Source organism: Ctenopharyngodon idella, chromosome 3 (assembly GCF_019924925.1).
Source record: "Ctenopharyngodon idella isolate HZGC_01 chromosome 3, HZGC01, whole genome shotgun sequence".
Classification (NCBI taxonomy): domain Eukaryota; kingdom Metazoa; phylum Chordata; class Actinopteri; order Cypriniformes; family Xenocyprididae; genus Ctenopharyngodon; species Ctenopharyngodon idella.
In genome coordinates this window covers 20,550,259-20,569,745 of record NC_067222.1, presented here as the reverse complement: position 1 = coordinate 20,569,745, position 19,487 = coordinate 20,550,259, and the positions used below count along the sequence as shown (strand labels likewise).

At 37.3% G+C, this 19,487-nt stretch overlaps 2 protein-coding genes across 3 annotated transcripts in view; one reads left to right on the top strand and one right to left on the bottom strand.

Moving 5' to 3' along the window:
- ntn1b (netrin 1b) overlaps window positions 1-15,284 on the bottom strand; it is a 65,275-nt gene extending 49,991 nt beyond the window's left edge. Inside the window, exons 1-2 of one of the 2 annotated variants that reach the window (XM_051888538.1) lie at window positions 14,300-15,284; window positions 13,102-14,146 (exon numbers count right to left, since the gene is read on the bottom strand). In XM_051888538.1, the coding sequence (XP_051744498.1) occupies window positions 13,102-14,116 (1,015 nt within the window). In that variant the 5' untranslated portion in view covers window positions 14,117-14,146; window positions 14,300-15,284. Of the gene's footprint in view, window positions 1-13,101; window positions 14,152-14,299 lie in introns of both variants that reach the window. The other variant, XM_051888537.1, reaches the window with a different exon arrangement.
- A 2,263-nt stretch (window positions 15,285-17,547) lies between these two features.
- The window catches only part of pik3r6b (phosphoinositide-3-kinase, regulatory subunit 6b), a 19,440-nt gene continuing 17,500 nt past the window's right edge, over window positions 17,548-19,487 (top strand). The window contains exon 1 of the mRNA XM_051888483.1: window positions 17,548-17,892. The gene's annotated coding sequence lies outside the window, so the exon portion shown is untranslated. The remainder of the gene's footprint in view (window positions 17,893-19,487) is intronic.

Below are 19,487 nucleotides of genomic sequence, written 5' to 3'. Positions count from 1 at the left end.
CAACATGCAATATGTCATCGCTCTCTGACCGGCTTTCCGTATCTGTCAACACAATGTGGCGCATCAGATCCGCAGAATATTTGAAGTATTCAGAGCAAAGATGAGTTGTACATTCAAAAAACATTTACATATTAGGTCTGTTTTGCACTGTATGCTTACAGTAAGTGGCACAACTTTATTTCAGTATGCACAGGTAACAAGGTGCAGTATTTACACTGGAAGTAGTTGTATGTATGTTTGTGGGCTGTACATGCATTCAAGTTTTGGGTATTTATAGTGTATGAGAGTGTGCTACGGAAATGGCCAGTGTTTTAGCTCAGACCCTTGACCCTACTGAGCAGCTGTTGAGTGATCTTGACGTTTGTGTTTTGTTGTGTTGAACACAATTCACTCTGTTTCCCATTAGAGAGTGTAGAGGGCAAATAGCATATCTCAACAGAGTTATCCTGCGGAAATAGAGCTCGCTATCTGGACAAATATACCAGTAATAGGGCTCAAGCCTTTGGCGTGATTTGAAATGTCTCCAGCTAAAAGCTTCGCTTACACAGGAAGGATTCACCTAGTTTCCAAAAAAATATGTTTTTCTGTATTCATTTACTGAATAGAAAAACATTTTCCACACTGAAAGCGAAATGCTGACGTGAAGTGATGAAATCACAGCCGCTGAGAAAATATTTGATGTCTTCAATATAGTGGGATGGAGTGAGTTTTTTATCCAATGAGATTTCAGTATGGGCGGAATGCCAGTAAAATGAGGTAAAACTTTATTTCGATGGTTTACTTTAGACATTCTACTAACTGTAAGTTACTTTGCAACTACATGTCAACTAACTCTCAACTAATTAGTAGACTGACTACTTAATATCTGCTAACACTTTATTTTGATGCTCCCTAACAGACATTCTACTGACAATAAGTAACTTTGCAACTTATTCTACTAACCCAAATCCTTATTCACCTAACCTAACAATCTACTACAGTCTACTAATACTCTAATAAGAGTTATTTGACATGTACTGTAGTTGTAAAGTTACTTATAGTAGAGTGTCTAAAGTGGACCATCGAAATAAAGTGTAACCAATTATAAAGGCAGCGGTTATTTACACTAAGTGTAAATAGCATATTTTCTTAGCAATAGATGCTATTTACACTAAGTGAAAATAGTGGTAGATTCTATTTACACCATGTAAAAGTATCAGTTCTTTGCAATAAGAGTAAATAGTAATTAGACGCTATCTATACTTTATATTGGCAGATGCTATTTGCACCTCAGTATTGTACATTAACAGGATGCAATAATATCATAGAGTGTAAATGATTATATTTATTAAAATTATTAAAGGGTTAGTTCACCCAAAAATGAAAATTCTGTCATTAATTACTCACCCTCATGTCGTTCTACACCCGTAAGACCTTCGTTCATCTTCAGAACACAAATTAAGATATTTTTTGATAAAATCTGATGGCTCAGAGAGGCCTCTATTGACAGCAAGTTAATTTACACTTTCAGTGCCCAGAAAGCTACTAAAGACATATTTAAAACAGTTCATGTGACTACAGTGGTTCAACCTCAATATTATAAAGCGACGAGAATACTTTTTGTGCACCAAAAAAACAAAATAACGACTTTTCAACAATATCTAGTTAAGGGGCGAATCTTTTGTTTCGAATCAGTGGTTCGGATCACGTGTCAAACTACCAAACTGCTGAAATCATGTGACTTTGGCGCTCTGAACTGCTGATTCCAAACAACAAAAAAATATATATAGGTTTTTAGTACCCTTCTGGGCACCGAAAGTGTAAATTAACTTGCTGTCAATAGAGGCCTCACTGAGCCATCAAAAATATCTTAATTTGTGTTCTGAAGGTGAACGAAGGTCTTACGGGTGTAGAACAACATGAGGGTGAGTGTTTAATGACATTATTTTCATTTTTGAGTGAACTAACCCTTTAAATGGATGCTGCCTTATTGGGAGAATAAAAAACCTCCCTACACCTTCCCCTAACACTACACTTCTAATATTATTAAACACTCGTTCACAGTTCATTTCCACTTTTAGATCATTATTTTCATTTTTATTGAAAATAAATGTGAGCTCGGCAAAAGGCGGATTCGAACCCGCGTTGATGGCGTTAAAAGCCAGATTTGCAAGGAATACTCACTACTGCTGCACTACTGAAGACATTGAATTCCTCATGTCTTTTTTAAAACTTGAGTGGCCCAACAAGACATTGGTGGGCGGAGCTAGTGTAAATTTCATTTGCCAACAAGGGACGCTATTTGCACTTGGTGTAAATAGACACTCCGAACATGAAGACCTAAATCTTTCCAGATTTTTTACATCTTTCCCCATTTGAAACAACTTTTCTGCAGATGTAACCCAAGGCTGATGGATAAAATTAACAAATAATCTAATGACCATTGAACCTATAGTATCTGCATTTACCATCCGTATGTGATGTATTTCAAAATAAAGCACAATTTTCTTGAAATATATAACATACGGAATTTAAATGCATAGCAAATGTTTCATTTTACTTTATTAGTTGCTCAACATCTAAGCCGCAAATACAAAGCAATGATCCCAAACTTGTTTTACAGACAGAAATCTGATCTTCTAAGAAGGTAAAACATGCAGAATAGTAATTGTGGCTTGAAATTGCCTCTGCTTTCTGACAGTATGTGGGCCACCCAGCGGGAGAGCGCGACTCTGCCTGAATCATCTTTCAACAGCCAATGACAGAAAACCTTCATCCATCATTTCCTCCCCTTTGGCAGCCATTGTGCAGATGTAGTCATGATTGGACTGCATTCATTTTTGCGTTCACTGCAAATGCGGCCTTTGATGTTTGTTGGTGGGGTGAGCTTGAAGTGAAGGTAACAGCAGTGTTGGGGAGGCTAGTTTGTTAGCTAGGCTACAGTCAAGCTAAATGTTAGCTGTCCTAGCAGATCTGAAAGGAATTTGGGGTAATTGGCTAGAATAATACCATAAAGTGGGTATTAGTAAAGGAATCTGATCATCTGTGTGTTTCTAACCCTGGCTTGGTCATGTGGCGGTACAAAAGGCTTTTTGGCGGCGTGTCCATTGTGTTAAGTCATGAAGCATGAATTGTGTTTGTGTGTGCCAGTATGTGTAATCCAAAAAAGTGTGTCTGTGTGTGAGAGGGAGAGAGAGAGAGCGCGCAGAAAATGTGTCCATTTACTCTAGCATTCATTATTCCACCTTTTCTCTGTCTAGCTCAGGGTGGTCCTGCTTTTAGCCAGAGCGCTATCACAGATGCAGGCCAAAAAGATTCAAACCTCCACAGCAAAACCAATAGAAACACACATCTCACCATACACAAGCAGATATTGACTCTTTCACACATACACAACTATGTAGGACCCTTTAACCCCAAAATACATGTTTACTTCTGAGCTGCTGTTGTGGTTGCCCACTGAAAGAATGTTAGCATGGTCAACAAACTGTGTCATCAGTTTTGCAAACAATACTTAGACATATGGTGTGTTTAAATACTTAAATGATGCTTTTTCTGGGACATATGTACATGTGGCATGGTAATACCATGGTATTCTTAGAGTACCATAAAAATATCATGATTTATAGTAAGTTAATGGCCGATATTATTATGAGATTGGCTGATGACAGATATATTACTCTAAATAAATAATCCAATTTAATAAATAAATTACTATTAAAATATTTATTTTCCTGTTCATTAGCCTATGGTTATTGGCTTCTCAAAATATTTATTTGCCTGGCCTATACAGTATATCCATGTCATTCATTCAGTATCATAGTAAATATCAAAGCGACGTGGTATTACCATTTGATATCCATACTGTACAACGGTACAATGCTGCAACACAACCATTTTATTCAATTTCAGCATTTCACAGATGATGTTTCATTTTCCCAAAACAAGTGTATTTCAAGAGTGACATCATTACAGAACCTGAAAACTGCCGGAAAGCTTTGGCAAGAGTTTCAACCCCTGGGATGAAACGCCGGCACAGACATCCAAAAAGAGATTCAAATAATACCCAAAAGGCTGATCGCAAATATACACTGACTGACAGGGGATTCAAAACATAAATATTAGTGGGGAAACAAGCAGAAGGCCAAAGCAAGCAGACCCTTCCACCAGAAAATAGACCACCTCTCCTAACCAGCCTCTAAACCCAGGATATATCGTGTTTTCTCTGAACTCCCATAAAGCCAAACAAAGCCTTTTGGCTCATAAGTCATGTGTGTTTTGAATTATGAGCTCAACAAAACAAAATCCCTAAAACATGGAGCTCTTTGCCCAGAGGACTGCCGATACACTGGGGTTTGGATTTTGAAATCCCAAAATACATCCCTTTTGTGTTTTCTTTGTCTTGTTCTGTTTTTTTTTTTTTCCTTCACCGCAAGAGCACAAGCCTGTGATCCTACAGTTTTGGTTTGTCAAACAATGCTTGTGGTTTGGTGGATGTTTTTAAAATGACTATAAATAAATGAAATGTATTATTAAAGGCTTGTTCTATAGAAGACAAAAATAGCATAAAAAGTCAATAGCAAGTAAGTTTCGTCTTAATTTTGATATTTTTTATATTTATTAGACATACTTCCTAAGGGAAACATTTTTGCTCATACTTGTGAACAAACCCATATCTCTAAGTGTTAAACTACTGTGCATATCTTGTGTTGAGGAGAGATGTGGCACAACTAACTTGGTGGATAAAGCGGCAAAAATCCCATAGATTTGCACTGCAGGAGAGAGCTTGGAGTAGAAAGCCTGAAAACCCTTGCAACCACATAGCGACGAGCTAATAACCATTTAGAACACTTTGCAACCATCCACAACAACCTAGTGTAACCCCTCCTGTTCAAACCGCCTGCTCTAAGTGGGACTCGAACCCGGGTCCGCTGGCATGGGAGTAGAGCAGTCTAACAAGGAGGCTAAAGACTGCAGTCTCTAGCATCATTCGCTAGAGCGCCTCTTGAGATCAGGGGAGTGAGGTTTACACGCACAGCTCTTACCGGCCTACGTCCGTTACACTAGCATTATTGTGGCTCATATTTTCTTCTGAAATCCAGTTGTCTTTTCAAGAAGTAGCAATGGCAAATCTTAAAGGGGACCTATTATGCCCCCTTTTACAAGATGTAAAATAAGTCTCTGATGTCCCCAGTGTGTGTATGTGAAGTTTTAGCTCAAAATACCCCACAGATAATTTTTTGTAGCATGTTAAAATTGCCACTTTTTGGGGTTGAGCAAAAATGTGCCGTTTCAGTGTGTGCCCTTTAAATGCAAATGAGCTGCTGCGTTCGGCCTAAGAGGGCGGAGCTTCAAGAGCTCATTCTCCCCTGTCAGGAGTCAGTCAGGACGCACTATGACAGAAACTGCGAATATGCTGCATGGAGATAGAACAGGTATAGTTTAGTTTAATTACGGTTATAACTTATATTGTCTTCTTGTTTTTATCCACTATATTAGTACAAGCCAGTTTACCAATGAGTTTTATATAACGTTTATTGTACTTCACACAAAAGATGAAGCGTTTTCACTCTAGAAAATTTCTGTAAGAGCTTAATAAAACACAGTGCAAGTGTGCATTAAAATATTATCCTTAAACTCTCTCTCTCTTCCTTGCATTATCATCAACATACACAGCGAAGTACACAGAAACACTCGTTACAACTAACAGTAAACAAATATATTAAGACCTTATGCCTTTTTGGGTGGTGCTTAATAAACTGGTAAGCTTTACATCCGGAAATCAACTCCAATGAACAGTAATAAAGTGCTCTCACCTTCATTACTGCCATATCCAGTATCACTCTGGAGACTGTAAGCTGGATCACGAACAGTTTGTACCGATCTATCCTTGAGTAACAACTTTTTAGCACAACCTCTGTTTTGTATTGTCCCTTTGTATTGATATTGGTTCACAAAGCAGTCCGGTTTGAAATGATTTGCGCAGACATAAACAAATTTCGGTAGAGTTGAGGGAGCATTTTCTTCAAAAACAAAATGAATCCACCTCGTCTTCAGCAGCTCAGATTTAGGGAGTAAATGGAGAGAGCTATGTGGATTAATCCATCCAGCTACAGAACACCCAAAACGCTTGGGAGATGTTCTCGTCAGTGCAGCAATGGCGGACTGTGTACAACTCGCTGTGAACGCGCTCAGGGCGGTTCTATGTTAAAACGGCAGTGTCTGTGAACATTTGTGGGCGGTGCCTGTGGCTTTTGTGACGTCACATTGCCAAGGATCTGGAAACGGCTTGTTCTGAGACACTCCTTATGATTTATGGGAATTTAAAAAAAAGAAGTGGTTGGATTTTTATCATTATAGGGTGGTTGTGTACACACACTGCCAACACACATTTATGTCCAAACACCATGCAAAAGTGAATTTTGCATAATAGGTCCCCTTTAATACACTACAGATTCTGTGTTTTTGTCTTGATACAAATGTCCCACAATCATCTTGAGATTTGAATCGTTTGTCCTGAGTGAGCCATCGAGTCACCAGTCACAGGGTCCCGCAGGGGTATCAGGAGATGTGTGAGTTTCCATGCAATCGGGGTCAGAAGCAGCTCTAAAGGACTGACCAGCAGCCCACCTGCTTCCGATTAGCAGCTCAAAGTCACTCCTGCGCTCTCTCTTTCTTTCCACTTTTTTTCTATCACTGCATGTTTTCATTTTTGTGGCTTCATTTTCTTTTCATTTTGGAAAAAGGATCACACAGAGGTAGTTTTATGAGATTTGAACAATTTCATTTCCTGTTTTTGACAAATAACTGTTGATATTCTTGAGGCACTTTGGTAGCACAAGGTCCTAACCAATTTGTCCATTTACAAACTGCTGTGCGGCTAGACAAAATCAGTGCCAATCAGAAGATATTTGATTGTGTGTATAGTTACAAGTAGCAGGATTATGGACCAATCAGATTTCATAGTATGTGGGGCTGTACTCATTTACATTAATGCATTTGGCAGACACTTTTATCCAAACCAACTCACACTGCATTTAAGGTATACATTTAAACACTTAAGAACGATAACTATAAAGATAACTGTAACGATAACCATATTTGCGTCAACTCCAACAAATGATAACGGTCTGTTTATTCTAAGCTTACACGCTGCGGTTTCAAAGTGTGTACAACATGTTTTTGCTGTTCTTGTTGCATTTACACATCTTTAACCAGCAGATGTCCTCAGCATGCTATGTTTCGAGTGAATAGCTAGTGTAATCAATCTGATCTAACAGTGAATTTAGCTGACGAAGTGGAATAAAAACAACACCTAGTCTTTTTCACTGCAACTTCAAAGGAAGCAAGACAATGTTGTCGAAACTAGCGCTGGATACCTGAGGGAATTTTATTAGCCTGGCATAATGATCTCATCTCCGTTAATTACACTTCACTCACCATTTATTCTGAGGGTATGACCGATTGTTTTCCATATATCCATTTTCTTTAAAGCCTTCTTGAAAAGAAGTCAAACAGAGGTGAATTTTTCTAGACCTCGGCAATTAACTTCTCCACAATGTTGTTTGCCATTTTGAATGCACGAGCCCTTAAATAAGAATGGACTCTGATTGGCTGTCAGTGTTTTATTGTTCAGCTGGGAAAAAAATCATTCTGAAAGTGATCCCAACGATATAGTTTCTCTATATCATTATCATTATAGTTGTGGTGTGGACTCTGCTATTCTTTTATATTTAGAATGATTTTTAGAACTATATCTTCATCGTTATCTTTATAGTTATCGTTTTTTTTTGTGAACGGGCCTTTACACTGCATCCGAAAATGCTGTCTGTAAGTACAGTACTACATTTGAATTTACTTAGTGACAGTTAAAAAATTCTGTTCGAATGAAAAATTTAATTTAGACAAACTACATCCGCCATGTTGTTACTGTCACGTGACCTACCAGCATCTGTAGCGTCGCTTTACTGCCATTCGTAAATCCTCTCCCATGGCCTCAGGGGATAGTGAAGTGTCAATCGAATGTGCACTTCAGAATCTCGGCATAAGTAGTAGGTCATCCGGCGACTTTTTGCCTACTGTTTTTCCATTGCTGCAGCATCACACTTAGCAACAAAAGGTCTAAATAATGCTGGGTTAAAACTACCCAAGTTGGGTTAAATATGGACAAACCCAGCGGTTGGGTTAAAAGTTTAACCAGCCTGCTGGGTTGTTTTATTTAACTCAACTATTGTTTAAAAATTACTATATGTCAGGCTTAAAATGAACCCAAAATAGGTTAGAACCCAAAATAAAACTACCCAGCAGGTTGGGCCAAACATTTAACCCAACTGCCAGGTCAAAACAACCCAAAAGCTGGGTTTGTCCATATTTAACCCAACTTGGGTTATTTTTAACCCAGCATTTTTTAGAGTGTATGTATTCAAACATACTACTCTGTTGGCGTACTGTTTTCACATACTATATAGTAGGAAAGCATTCGATTTCAGATTTTTACTGGGAATCGAACCCATGACCCATGACCCCCCCCCTTTTTTTTTGCTTAGTGTGACGCTGCAGCAATGGAAACCAAGTAACTGATAAAAAACCTGGACAAAAAATTAAAAAAAAAAAGGTCTAAGCTGCAAAAATGAAAATTGTTCCTGAAAACACACATGAGGAACTAAGAGTCTAGCAGTCATTGTTTTGTGCAGGGGGACCCAAGAGGTTTTATGACATCACCCTTTTGCACAATTCTTTCATCAGACTTATGGTCCGGCAACACCACTGAGAAACCCACAGATGGTCCACAGACCTCGAGCAGCTCTTCATGGTAGCCCAGAAATCTGCTCACGGTTCCTGTTAGTCTGCTCACATCACAGCAGGCCAAAAACACTACGACCCGGAGGACCACAGTGGAACAATACAGAGAGATCCAACGGCAAGACAATTCCAGCCGTCTGCTCTGTGTCAAGGGCTGCGATGCACGTCTGGCTTAATTAGCTTCCACCCACGGGTTAACTTGCTTATGTGAACGTTTAGTCAACGACAAAGTTTTGTAAACTGCATTTTAGTGCAATTCCTGTTAGAAGTTTGTGCATAAATCTGGAGCGCAGAATGTCTCATGTCTATTTTTAAGTCTTTGACTGAACTTTGTGTTGGACGAGGGATTGAGCTAATTTGGTATTGGTTTAATCACAGCACATTGAAAACCTCCTGCCTGCTAAAGGCACATTTACGCACAATAAAAATGAAACTTCTTGAAAGTTTTCAGATAAGCAGAATTCTCGTCTAGTGTCCAAGTTTACAAATGTTTCTTATTTGAAAGGTTCAGGAATGCTGTGGGTTGTCAAGGAAATTTTCAAAGGAGATTTTATCACTATTGCCCTTTTTAATATAAAGTTTAAATACTGTCACTCTAAAAGTTAATATGTGCTGCATTGTGGGATATATTAAATGCAATAGCGCATTTAGTTCTTTTAACCAGAGTGGTTTTGTGTGTCAAAAACATGTTCATGTACAGTAAGTGATGATCTTTCTAAGAGATCTTGTGCAGATTAATATTTCTAAATATTTCCTTGATGATAAGATTTTGTTATATCACTACTCATATTCGCATACCAAGCTATCAGTAGCTCCGAAAGTACTCTTAATCTTTAAGATCTTAATGTTCAAAACAGTTTATGAAAGGTAAAATGTGTCAAAACACTTTTTATGCACTTGATTTTTGAGGAGGCGTCAGAATCAAAAAAATATTTTGCTTTTTATCTGTTTTGGTAACAGGATTTTCTATCTGAAACAAATGATCTTGATTAGACTGACCGATTGTACACATGTACATGAATGATTTCTGTCACAGTATTTTAGAGATTTTTTAATAATTATGCGCATGATTTATTTTATTTTATTTATTTTTTTGGAAGTTGCATTTAAAATTGTCTTAAAAATCTGAGCGCACACGTTTGAATGATGGTTCTGATTGTGAAATCCAAAAACTAATTTTAAACGCTTTTTGTGTGATGATAATTTTGCATCTCTGTTGACAGCTGAGATGTTTGACAAGTATCTAAAATATCAAATAATTTATAGAATTTATTGACAAATAACAGTGACCTTGGTATTTTAATTCTATTCTATTCTGTATTCTTAAAGTAATGTAGTGAATTTTACTGATATTTGTTTTAGTAGTGTCTGCAAATGAACTAAAGTGTGATCTTTAAAGTTGTATCTAAAGGGTTTTATCATCATAATGCATAATACAATATATAATTATAAAATAAATACATTTATCTGTACAACAAGACCTGTTTTTTCTCTGTCTGATATGTGATGATAATGGCTTTTTACTCTGCATGTTTTTGGCAAGAATTGTATAGAACATACATCAATGCCGGAAGCATCTATCTAGATAAAATTCCTATCATCCTGTGAATGCTACACCTAATTTCCCACAAATACCCGCCTTGCCCACCTCATTCCACCGAGTAGAATGGAAAGAATCCGGATAGAAAGACTTACTCTTAATTATGAAGCATTTGATCAAAGCAAATAAAATTCGTACCAGATGTAACAATCTCTTTGAAACTGTTTGAGACAAAACTTTTTTTTTCTTTTTTTGGATTCTGTCACAGATCTCATTTACAGCTTCATCATTTTCAGCTCTACATTGTCGCGTGCAAAAGCACACTGTGAGAAACCAGCTTCTGTCAGTCATCTGTCATATCATGATGGTGCCCTCATTCTCCATTCATGGGAACAAACTTTTATTTATAACCACAGGCCTACTGACACACATTAATCTGCTGCACAACAATGTTCGCATATGCGTGACGGCCATCTGTCAGGAGTGTTTAATATCTATTCACACATTTTTAATTTGCTTTTTGACTATGCCAAGTGACAACATCCTCATCAAATAGAGCCTTTGCTGACAGCTTGATGCTTTTGTTATGGAGTCGTGCTTAACACGGCATGGATGGAATAGAGGAAATCTTTTTACAGCAGTAAATGTGACAGACTGAAAAAACAGCAACTTATCATGAAATTTAAACTCAGATATGTTGATAAAACACCTGCAGGAGCCCTCATTATTTTAATATTGAAAAAATGAGAAGAATTATTCAGCCTGTCCAAGTTCTTTCACAATAATGCTCATAGATATTATTTTCTTCCTTTAACTGGGGAAACAAACTTTTCATCTGGAAACAAGCAGTTTACTTTCACCTTGCCAAAACAAACAACAAAACTGATGTAATCTTTCCTTCAATCTGATAATGACACCTGCCTTGCAATAACACGACAAGCCTCTTCTCTCCCTCCAGAATGTTTCCTTCCACAGAATGGATGTTGAAAGGCACTTCCAAACTCAGTTACACCCACCCATTGAACTGAATATAACTACAGACTCTATCTGTAGGACATGTGAAAGATTTCAAGCCAAATTTGTTGCAAAAAAATGTTTGAAAATCAGATGATTTTCATTTAACTAAATGCAAGGAAATCTAATCAAATCTAATCAAACTATTACTTTTGTACGAGCAAAGATTAGGCCTAAATAGAATCATATAATAGGCTTCATGTGGAGACATGGACACATTATAGTCAGGTGAAATGTTGTTTTGGGTTAAATTTAGTTACTTTTTGTGAAGTATTCCTAACATAATATGTGTGAAGAAAAGGCCTATCCTTCTCATAACCAAAGTTGCAATCTACACTGATGTAGATATTTTAAATTAGAATGAATGCAGTTTATTCAGTGCACTGATAACAACCTATTTGAGTAAACCAGTGTGCATTGAAAGTTCATTCTTCATTATTCATACACTGTAAAAAAATATTTTCGTGATTTGTTATTACAACATTATTTCTTTTGTCAAAACAACTTAAATAATTAATGTGGTTCAGATAACATAATATTTTGAGTTTCTGTTGATTAAACTAATCACCTTCATTGTATTAACTTGAATTTTTAATTTCAATGAACTCAAAATTTTAAGGCAACCAGGAAACTTTTTTTTTTTTTAAGTTAAACCAATAATTCTTTTTTACAGTGTACGTTTGTAAGATTTGCTGATAGGAAAATGAAATATATTAATTGATTACATGAAAAAATCGAGCTCCTTAACTCTAAAAAATGCTGGGTTAAAAACAACCCAAGATGGGTTGAGAATGGACAAACCCAGTGATTGGGTTGTTTTAACCAATCAGTTGAGTTAAATGTTTGACCAATAGTTTTATTTACCTCAACTATTGTTTAAAAATTACTGTATTGCTTGCTTAAAATGAACCCAAAATATTTTGGGAATTAACATTTATCAACATGTTTAATAAATGAACATTTATTTATAAGTTTAATGAATAATACTAAATTGTTTATTAATAAATGTTCAGCTTTTGATTATTACTGTTGCCTCTAGTAATTATGTGTCTGATTTTTAAATTCCAACCTATTTTGGGTTCATTTTAAGCCTGAGATACAGTAATTTTTAAACAATATTTGAGTTAAATAAAACTGTCATTTAACCCAACCGCTGGATCTGTCCATTTTCAACCCAACTTGGGTTGTTTTTAACCCAGCATTTTTTAGAGTGTAAAATTAAAGAAGAGGAATCTGATACTGTAGGCTATGTTGATTTGCATTAACTGGGATTACTTTTGGAACTAAGTTGATGAATTCATCAAGAAAAAAGAATGAATGAAACCAAAGGCTGACAATTCATTCAAACAAACCGTGTACTACGATCTGCCTAAAAAGTATGTTACCTTCATGCTTTAATTAGATGACACGCATATTTTTTTTTACCTCTTCGACTTTTAAACATTTTGTGAGGTCCAAAAATCTGAGGCCACTAATGAAATGGCGTTTATTTTGCCTTTTTCTAATTTAATACACTTTTCTTCCCTCAAAAACTCCACCAGCATTACAATTTGAGTGACAGTTGTTTTCAAAATCCAAGAAAGCCGTTTATTTCCAGGTTTGAATTCATTTTATGCGTGTTCTCAGACTTTTAGACCGACTTTTGGGGAAACACTTAAAGTTAAAGCAAAAAACATGTTTTCATATTTGAATATACCATCATTATAACATTTATTAATGAAACCATCAGCACTTTTTTGCGTTCAAGTAGATGATAAATGACTCACCGACACATTCGTTCGCCTCTCTGGCCGTCGCGCGTTGCCACGGCCGGTCGTAGTGGAACGGCTTACACCTGTCACACTCCGGTCCCGCCGTGTTGTGCTTGCACTCACACACTAGGTTCCCTTCCCGGTCCTTTACGCACTTTGACGCGTGCCCGTTACACTTACACCGACCGCCGACCTGCAGGTCAGACACCGCGTAAAAATACGAGTCCCTGGCGAGCTCCGAGTCATCCTCATTCTCGTCCCCGAACGTGTGCAGCCGGTTGAAGGTCACTTTGATATCGGTGGCCGTGACCCAGTCCTGCAGGACGGGAGAGTTGTCGAAGTCATGCGCGGAAGGTCTGCCATCCAGCGTGCTGAAGGCGATGAGCCCACCTGTTAACGGCTGCATGTCCGTGTGAGAGTCCGTGCAGATCGCTTCCTGCTCGTTCTGCTTGGTGATCGCAGCTTTGCTCTGCTTGTTGTACATTTTCTTGCACTGGGTTGAGTAGAACTGAAAGGGCACCCAGGTTTTCCCATAATCCATGGACTTGAAGATGGCCATGGATTCGGGACGAGGAGAGCAGAACTGGAGACTCACATAGGTCACCTCGAACTTCTTCCCCAGGGACAGTGTCAGAGTCACATTCTGGGGGTACTGCACGTAGTTTTCCGACTGCCAACAGGTGAGGTTGTGAGGGTTGTTGAGGTCTGTCAGATACGCAGGTGGATGGGTCTTCTTGGGGTCCGTGGCGTCGCAGATGTTGCAGTCCCTCGATCTTTCCTCGCCCTTCTCGGTCACCACGCAGTACCGCGTCGCCGGAGTGCCGCAGGTGCTGGAGACGCGCACGTCCTTTCCGAACGCGGAGTTCACAAAGTCGGGGATGCAGCGTCTGGGGTTGCCGTTCTCGTCGTAGCACGGGTCCGGAGGGGAGGACTGAGCCGCGAACATACTCATTCCGTATCCACCACGAGCACCAGCCACCATCGCGGTGATGGACACCATGGAGACGCACGTTACCAAAATCCTTATCATTGCAACCCCTGGTCCTCAGTGTCCCTGAAACTGCACTGAACAGAAAAGAATCGTTTTTTGCATTTAAAAAAGACTAGTTTTGCAATGCAATATGCAATGGAGTTTCCTACATACTATGCTGAAAGTGTGTGAAAGATTTATAGGCGACTTTTCTTAAAGACAAATCCACAAAGTGCACTATACCTCAGAGAGACTGCTTTACTCGGGTGGAGAAGTATGGCAAACCCGTCTAAAAAAGAAATTATAGGGTACTCTCCCTTTCTTTTCTCTCTCCCGGATATGTTGTAATCTCTTTCCCACTTTCAACCAATATGAAACAGAAAACCTGCTATTACTTTCCAAGTCTCTCTTTCTTCTTCTGCCTAACTCATTCACACCTCTGCCTCTCTGTGACTGAGTGTCGCAGCTCAGCCCTTCTCTCTTTCTGCTGCTCTGCCTGTATTCAATAGGAAGGGGGTTCAGTCATTTACCATTCCCTCTGTGCGTCTGCATGAGTAAAGCACTTTATTGCCCTGTGTGCAAGCACAATGGAATTCTTACGTGCGTTTATCTAGTTGCATTTTCAGTTATTCATAATTATAGGGGAACTTTTGCCTACACTTTATGTCTTGAAAAATTAAACTTAAAACCGTTTTATTTGTGCGCAACGACAGCAGTTTTGGCGAGAGCATTTTTTGGTAGAAATACAAATTGAAAACACGGATACTAAATTATGAAATATGAAAAAGTTTTTTTTTTTTTTTTTTTTTTTCAATTTATAGATGTAATTAAGAAGTCAGTGTCAAAAATAGAGAAATTCTGGCAAATATCTACACCTAAAATTATGAAAAAAAGAATTAAAGTGACACAATAAAACGTCTTGATCTGTATTATTTTCATTATAACTAAATGAAAAAATAATTAAAGTTAATTTTAATTTAATAGAACGAACAAAAATAAAAATAAAAATAAATGGATGGATGGATGGACATACAGACATGACAGATCTTCACAAACTTGACATTGCAAATTACAACGTTATAGCTACACAATTGCAAAGTTGTACATTGCATATTATAAACCCTAACCCTTTTTTACAGGATGCTCCGTTTAATCTGTGAAAACGGAAATAAGTAGCATATGCATATCATAAATGTACATTAAATTCCAGACGCAGTTGTGATTACGCAACTCTTGGCCACCCACCGTGCCCCGTACACACTTGTTGATTCACAGTTCCTCACAATAAAGAAACAGCGACACCGTGTGGTAGAGTGGAGAATAGTCCGATCAGAAGTGACTCGCCAGAGGTCTGTCTTCACTTACTCTCTTTAACTACCTTTTTAAAATATATATTAATATTACTTGACTGGTTTGAGTACTATTTTGCAAAGCAAAAAAGAGTTGTATCACCATTATGGTGATTAGTGTTCCCTTTTGTTGGCACTTGGAACTTCACATATATAACTATAATTCCCTTCCAACTGATGCAGTGATGCAACAAGAAATCACAGTTATTTGTGGTTTCAAAGGAAGAGAAGTAATAAATACCCAAATTCTCATTAAATCACTAACTAATCTACATTTCTTGTTGAATTATAGTCTAAATTGTATTGTTAACACTTATCATAAACACCATACTATCGTAGGTAAAACATAAACCATTTAAGGGGGTTGATCCCCCCCAACCTTGCTTGATCAACCTTGCTTGAGTCACACACAGGCATCAACATTAAGCATGCAAAACACAACAATGGTAACCATTAAATTAATTTTTAAATTAATAAGACCATTACAAAACAATTTTATTTGCTGTCTTTATTGTGCTAATACTAACATAAAACAGCAAATAAAAAGGTCAAATAAAGCCAAAAAATTAAGCAAACAAAGCAATTGCTTAATTTATTGATGCCGCAATGCATACTCAGAAATATTAAGTCAGTAAAACTCAGAAATTTACAGTGGTGTGTGTATATATAGGATTTTGCCACCTTCAGTGCAGTTTAAAGTTGTATGTTAGGCCACTGCATGTAAACTTACACTGTAGTAGATGCTCCCAGTGTTGACAATGATTAAAATGTCTATATTTTTAGCAGGCTACAGAGTTTACAGAGTGTATGATCTTTCAGCAGCAGCTGAAGAGAAGTGAAGTAAAGAACATTTAAAGATTGTTTAAACAGTCATTTTGTGTTGTGTTTAATCAGGGGAAGTACAGGTCCACTGAAAGCCACAAGACCACGGGCAGGACGGTCATGCCATTTTAAAGTCACCATGAAATCATCATTCTTATGTGTCCTCATAATCTTTAATCAAAATAATTTGCAGCGACATCTCTTCACTGATGAAGTGTTTACTGGCGTGAGGGCGGGGCAACCTGTCACTCACATGACATCACAGCAATAGCAAACCACACCCATCCAATCAATCCCCCATGGACAAAATCAAGTCACACCCTACATTTTTTCTTGTTCGAGAAGCCGTTTCACTCAGATATAAGTTATAGGGAAGTAAAGACTATCACAACTTCGATTTCAGGCCGTCTTTAAAAAAAGCAACAAATTCATAAGCAGAGCCTGTTCATCTTCTAAAATCACTCAGTTGGATCACATGTGCTATTTTTGTTTCCCAGCAGTAGATGAATGTAATTTTTTATCTTGCGTGTCAGTTTTCTCGCCACTGTCCTTGGTGCTGAAGTCACGGACAAGCTGGAATAATATAATAATCACAGGTCTCCGAGAAATAGCAGGTTTTCCATAATTACTAAAAAATAAAAAATAGAGACAGGGGTTCTCTGGAACTGTGTCTGTCTAGCACATCGTTATGTGTGTCGTGAGTTGCGCCCCACTTGCGTGGTATAAGACTACTTCAGATTTTTCCATCAGTGTTGGGTTTCATTCGATTCATGTAGGCACAATGGATATTTATGACGACTGGCCGATGATGACTCACACAGGTGAATACAGAACTTAGGTCAGTTTAAAACCACTGGAACAGGAAATGCATGTGCATGCAAGTCAGTGTTAGATTTCTCATGTCCTCTTTTTCATCAAGGTTAATGTCACAGATTAACTTCTTATTTTACCTCGTTGGTTGTAATGTCATAACTTCGACTACACCAGGTTATTTGTTACTTGGTACAAACCACTGTTTTAGTTCCCATGTGCAAAGAATGGATTTCAAGAGCAGGGGCTCTTATCAATGTAACTGCAACATTTGTGAATGTAAAAAGCATGATGGTCATTCGTCAAGCACCTTATCTCGTTTTGGGGTGAAATGAGAATTAGCCATACAGTCGTAACATAAAAGCCACATGTGAGGTGTGCAAAGCAGGGTTGTGGTATATGAATAGGAAGTAAACTGTTTCCTCACATACAAAGAGAGCTGTGTGCTAATATAACTAAATGTTTTCCCTTTTATGTAGCCAATATTTGACTCATGTATAGGGGTTGCACAGTCTGTAATCTTACGAAGCAGATATGGTTGTATTGGTTTGCTTAAAAATGTGATATTATGTATTTTTATTATATATTAGGCCTATATGTGATTTTTTTTATTGAAATATTTATTTATTTATTTATTTATTTATTTGTTTGTTTGTAGTTTTATTTTTTTATTTTTTTTATTTGAGAAGAGTTCCTTATCGGATCATAGGATCATATAGTTCCTTATCATTAACTTGCTTTGTTGATGGGATGTGACGTATGCGGGGTGGGCGGGGCTACACAAACGCTGCGGTTTTCTGTCATCTGTAAAGTGTGAATGAACTGAAGCGGATCTGCATCAGACAAACACGAGAGGTAGGTCGATATAAAATGTTCTGTGAATTTTCTTTTTTAATCTAATGGCATACAAATCTGCTTCCTGTGAACTTAAGTTATGTTAAGTTCCCTTTTCTTTATATCAACTGTAATATTAAACGGGTGGAGCTCATGATTATTATAACTTTATTTTTTTGTGTAGGCCTAGCCCTAGTAGCACACTTTTAAGATAAAGTTTTGAGTAAAATGATTGCGATACAAATTTATTTATTTACTTCCTAGGTCAAGATGCCTTGCATGGCGTCAACGCAATGGATCTAAAATATCTTGCTGATTATTGTTGACATTTTAATATAGTAATTCAAAATGCTTTTAGGCCTAGGCTATATTCATTTATAGGCATATTATTAGATATAAAACACTTATACTTAAATACTTTTATGTGAAAGTGTTGAAGAAAATTAGGAAAAATGTAGGCTAAACAGGATTTCAAAAGGAAGTCTAATTAGTATATCGACATGACTGAGCAAACAAAATGATAAATGTAAACAGCTTTTAATCAGTAGCCTACTGGATCAAGTTTACATGCCTTAAACACAGACATCATGTAGAGCCATTTGTGTTGGTCAAGGCATAGGAGGATTTTTTTTTTTTTTTTTTTTTTTTTTACCATAGTCGTTAAAGGGTTAGTTCACCCACAAAAAATGAAAATTCTGTCATTTATTACTCACCCTCATGCTGTTCCACACCCGTAAGACCTTTGTTCATCTTCGGAACACAAATTAAGATATTTTTGATAAAATCCGATGGCTCAGTGAGGCCTCCATAGCCAGCAATGACATTTCCTCTCTCAAGATCCATTAATGTACTAAAAACATATTTAAATCAGTTCATGTGAGTACAGTGGTTCAATATTAATATTATAAAGCGACAAGAATATTTTTGGTGCACCAAAAAAACTAAATAACGACTTGTATAGTGATGGCCGATTTCAAAACACTGCTTCAGGAAGATTCGGAGCGTAATGAATCAGCGTGTTGAATCATGATTCGGATCGCGTGTCAAACCGCCAAACTGCTGAAATCACGTGACTTTTGCGCTCCGAACCGCTGATTCATTACGCTCCGAAGCTTCCTGAAGCAGTGTTTTGAAATCGGCCATCACTATATAAGTCGTTATTTATTTTTTTTTTTTGGTGCACCAAAAATATTCTCGTCGCTTTATAATATTAATATTGAACCACTGTACTCACATGAACTGATTTAAATATGTTTTTAGTACATTAATGGATCTTGAGAAAGGAAATGTCATTGCTGTCTATGGAGGATTGACTGAGCCATTGGATTTCAACAAAAATATCTTAATTTGTATTCTGAAGATGAACGAAGGTCTTATGGGTGTAAAACGACTTGAGGGTGAGTAATAAATGACATTATTTTCATTTTTGGGTGAACTAACCCTTTAATAAGTAAAGCTCACAATTTGAATATTGTGTGCATTTCAGGCTGAAACGTGTTACAGTAGGTTCAGATGTTTGAAAACCCCATGTGGGTAATTCTTTAACCCATTATTGTCCTCAATTCTGTTTCTGTAAAGGTTTAATTGGTCAGTGATGTAAAATCAGAATGACCACA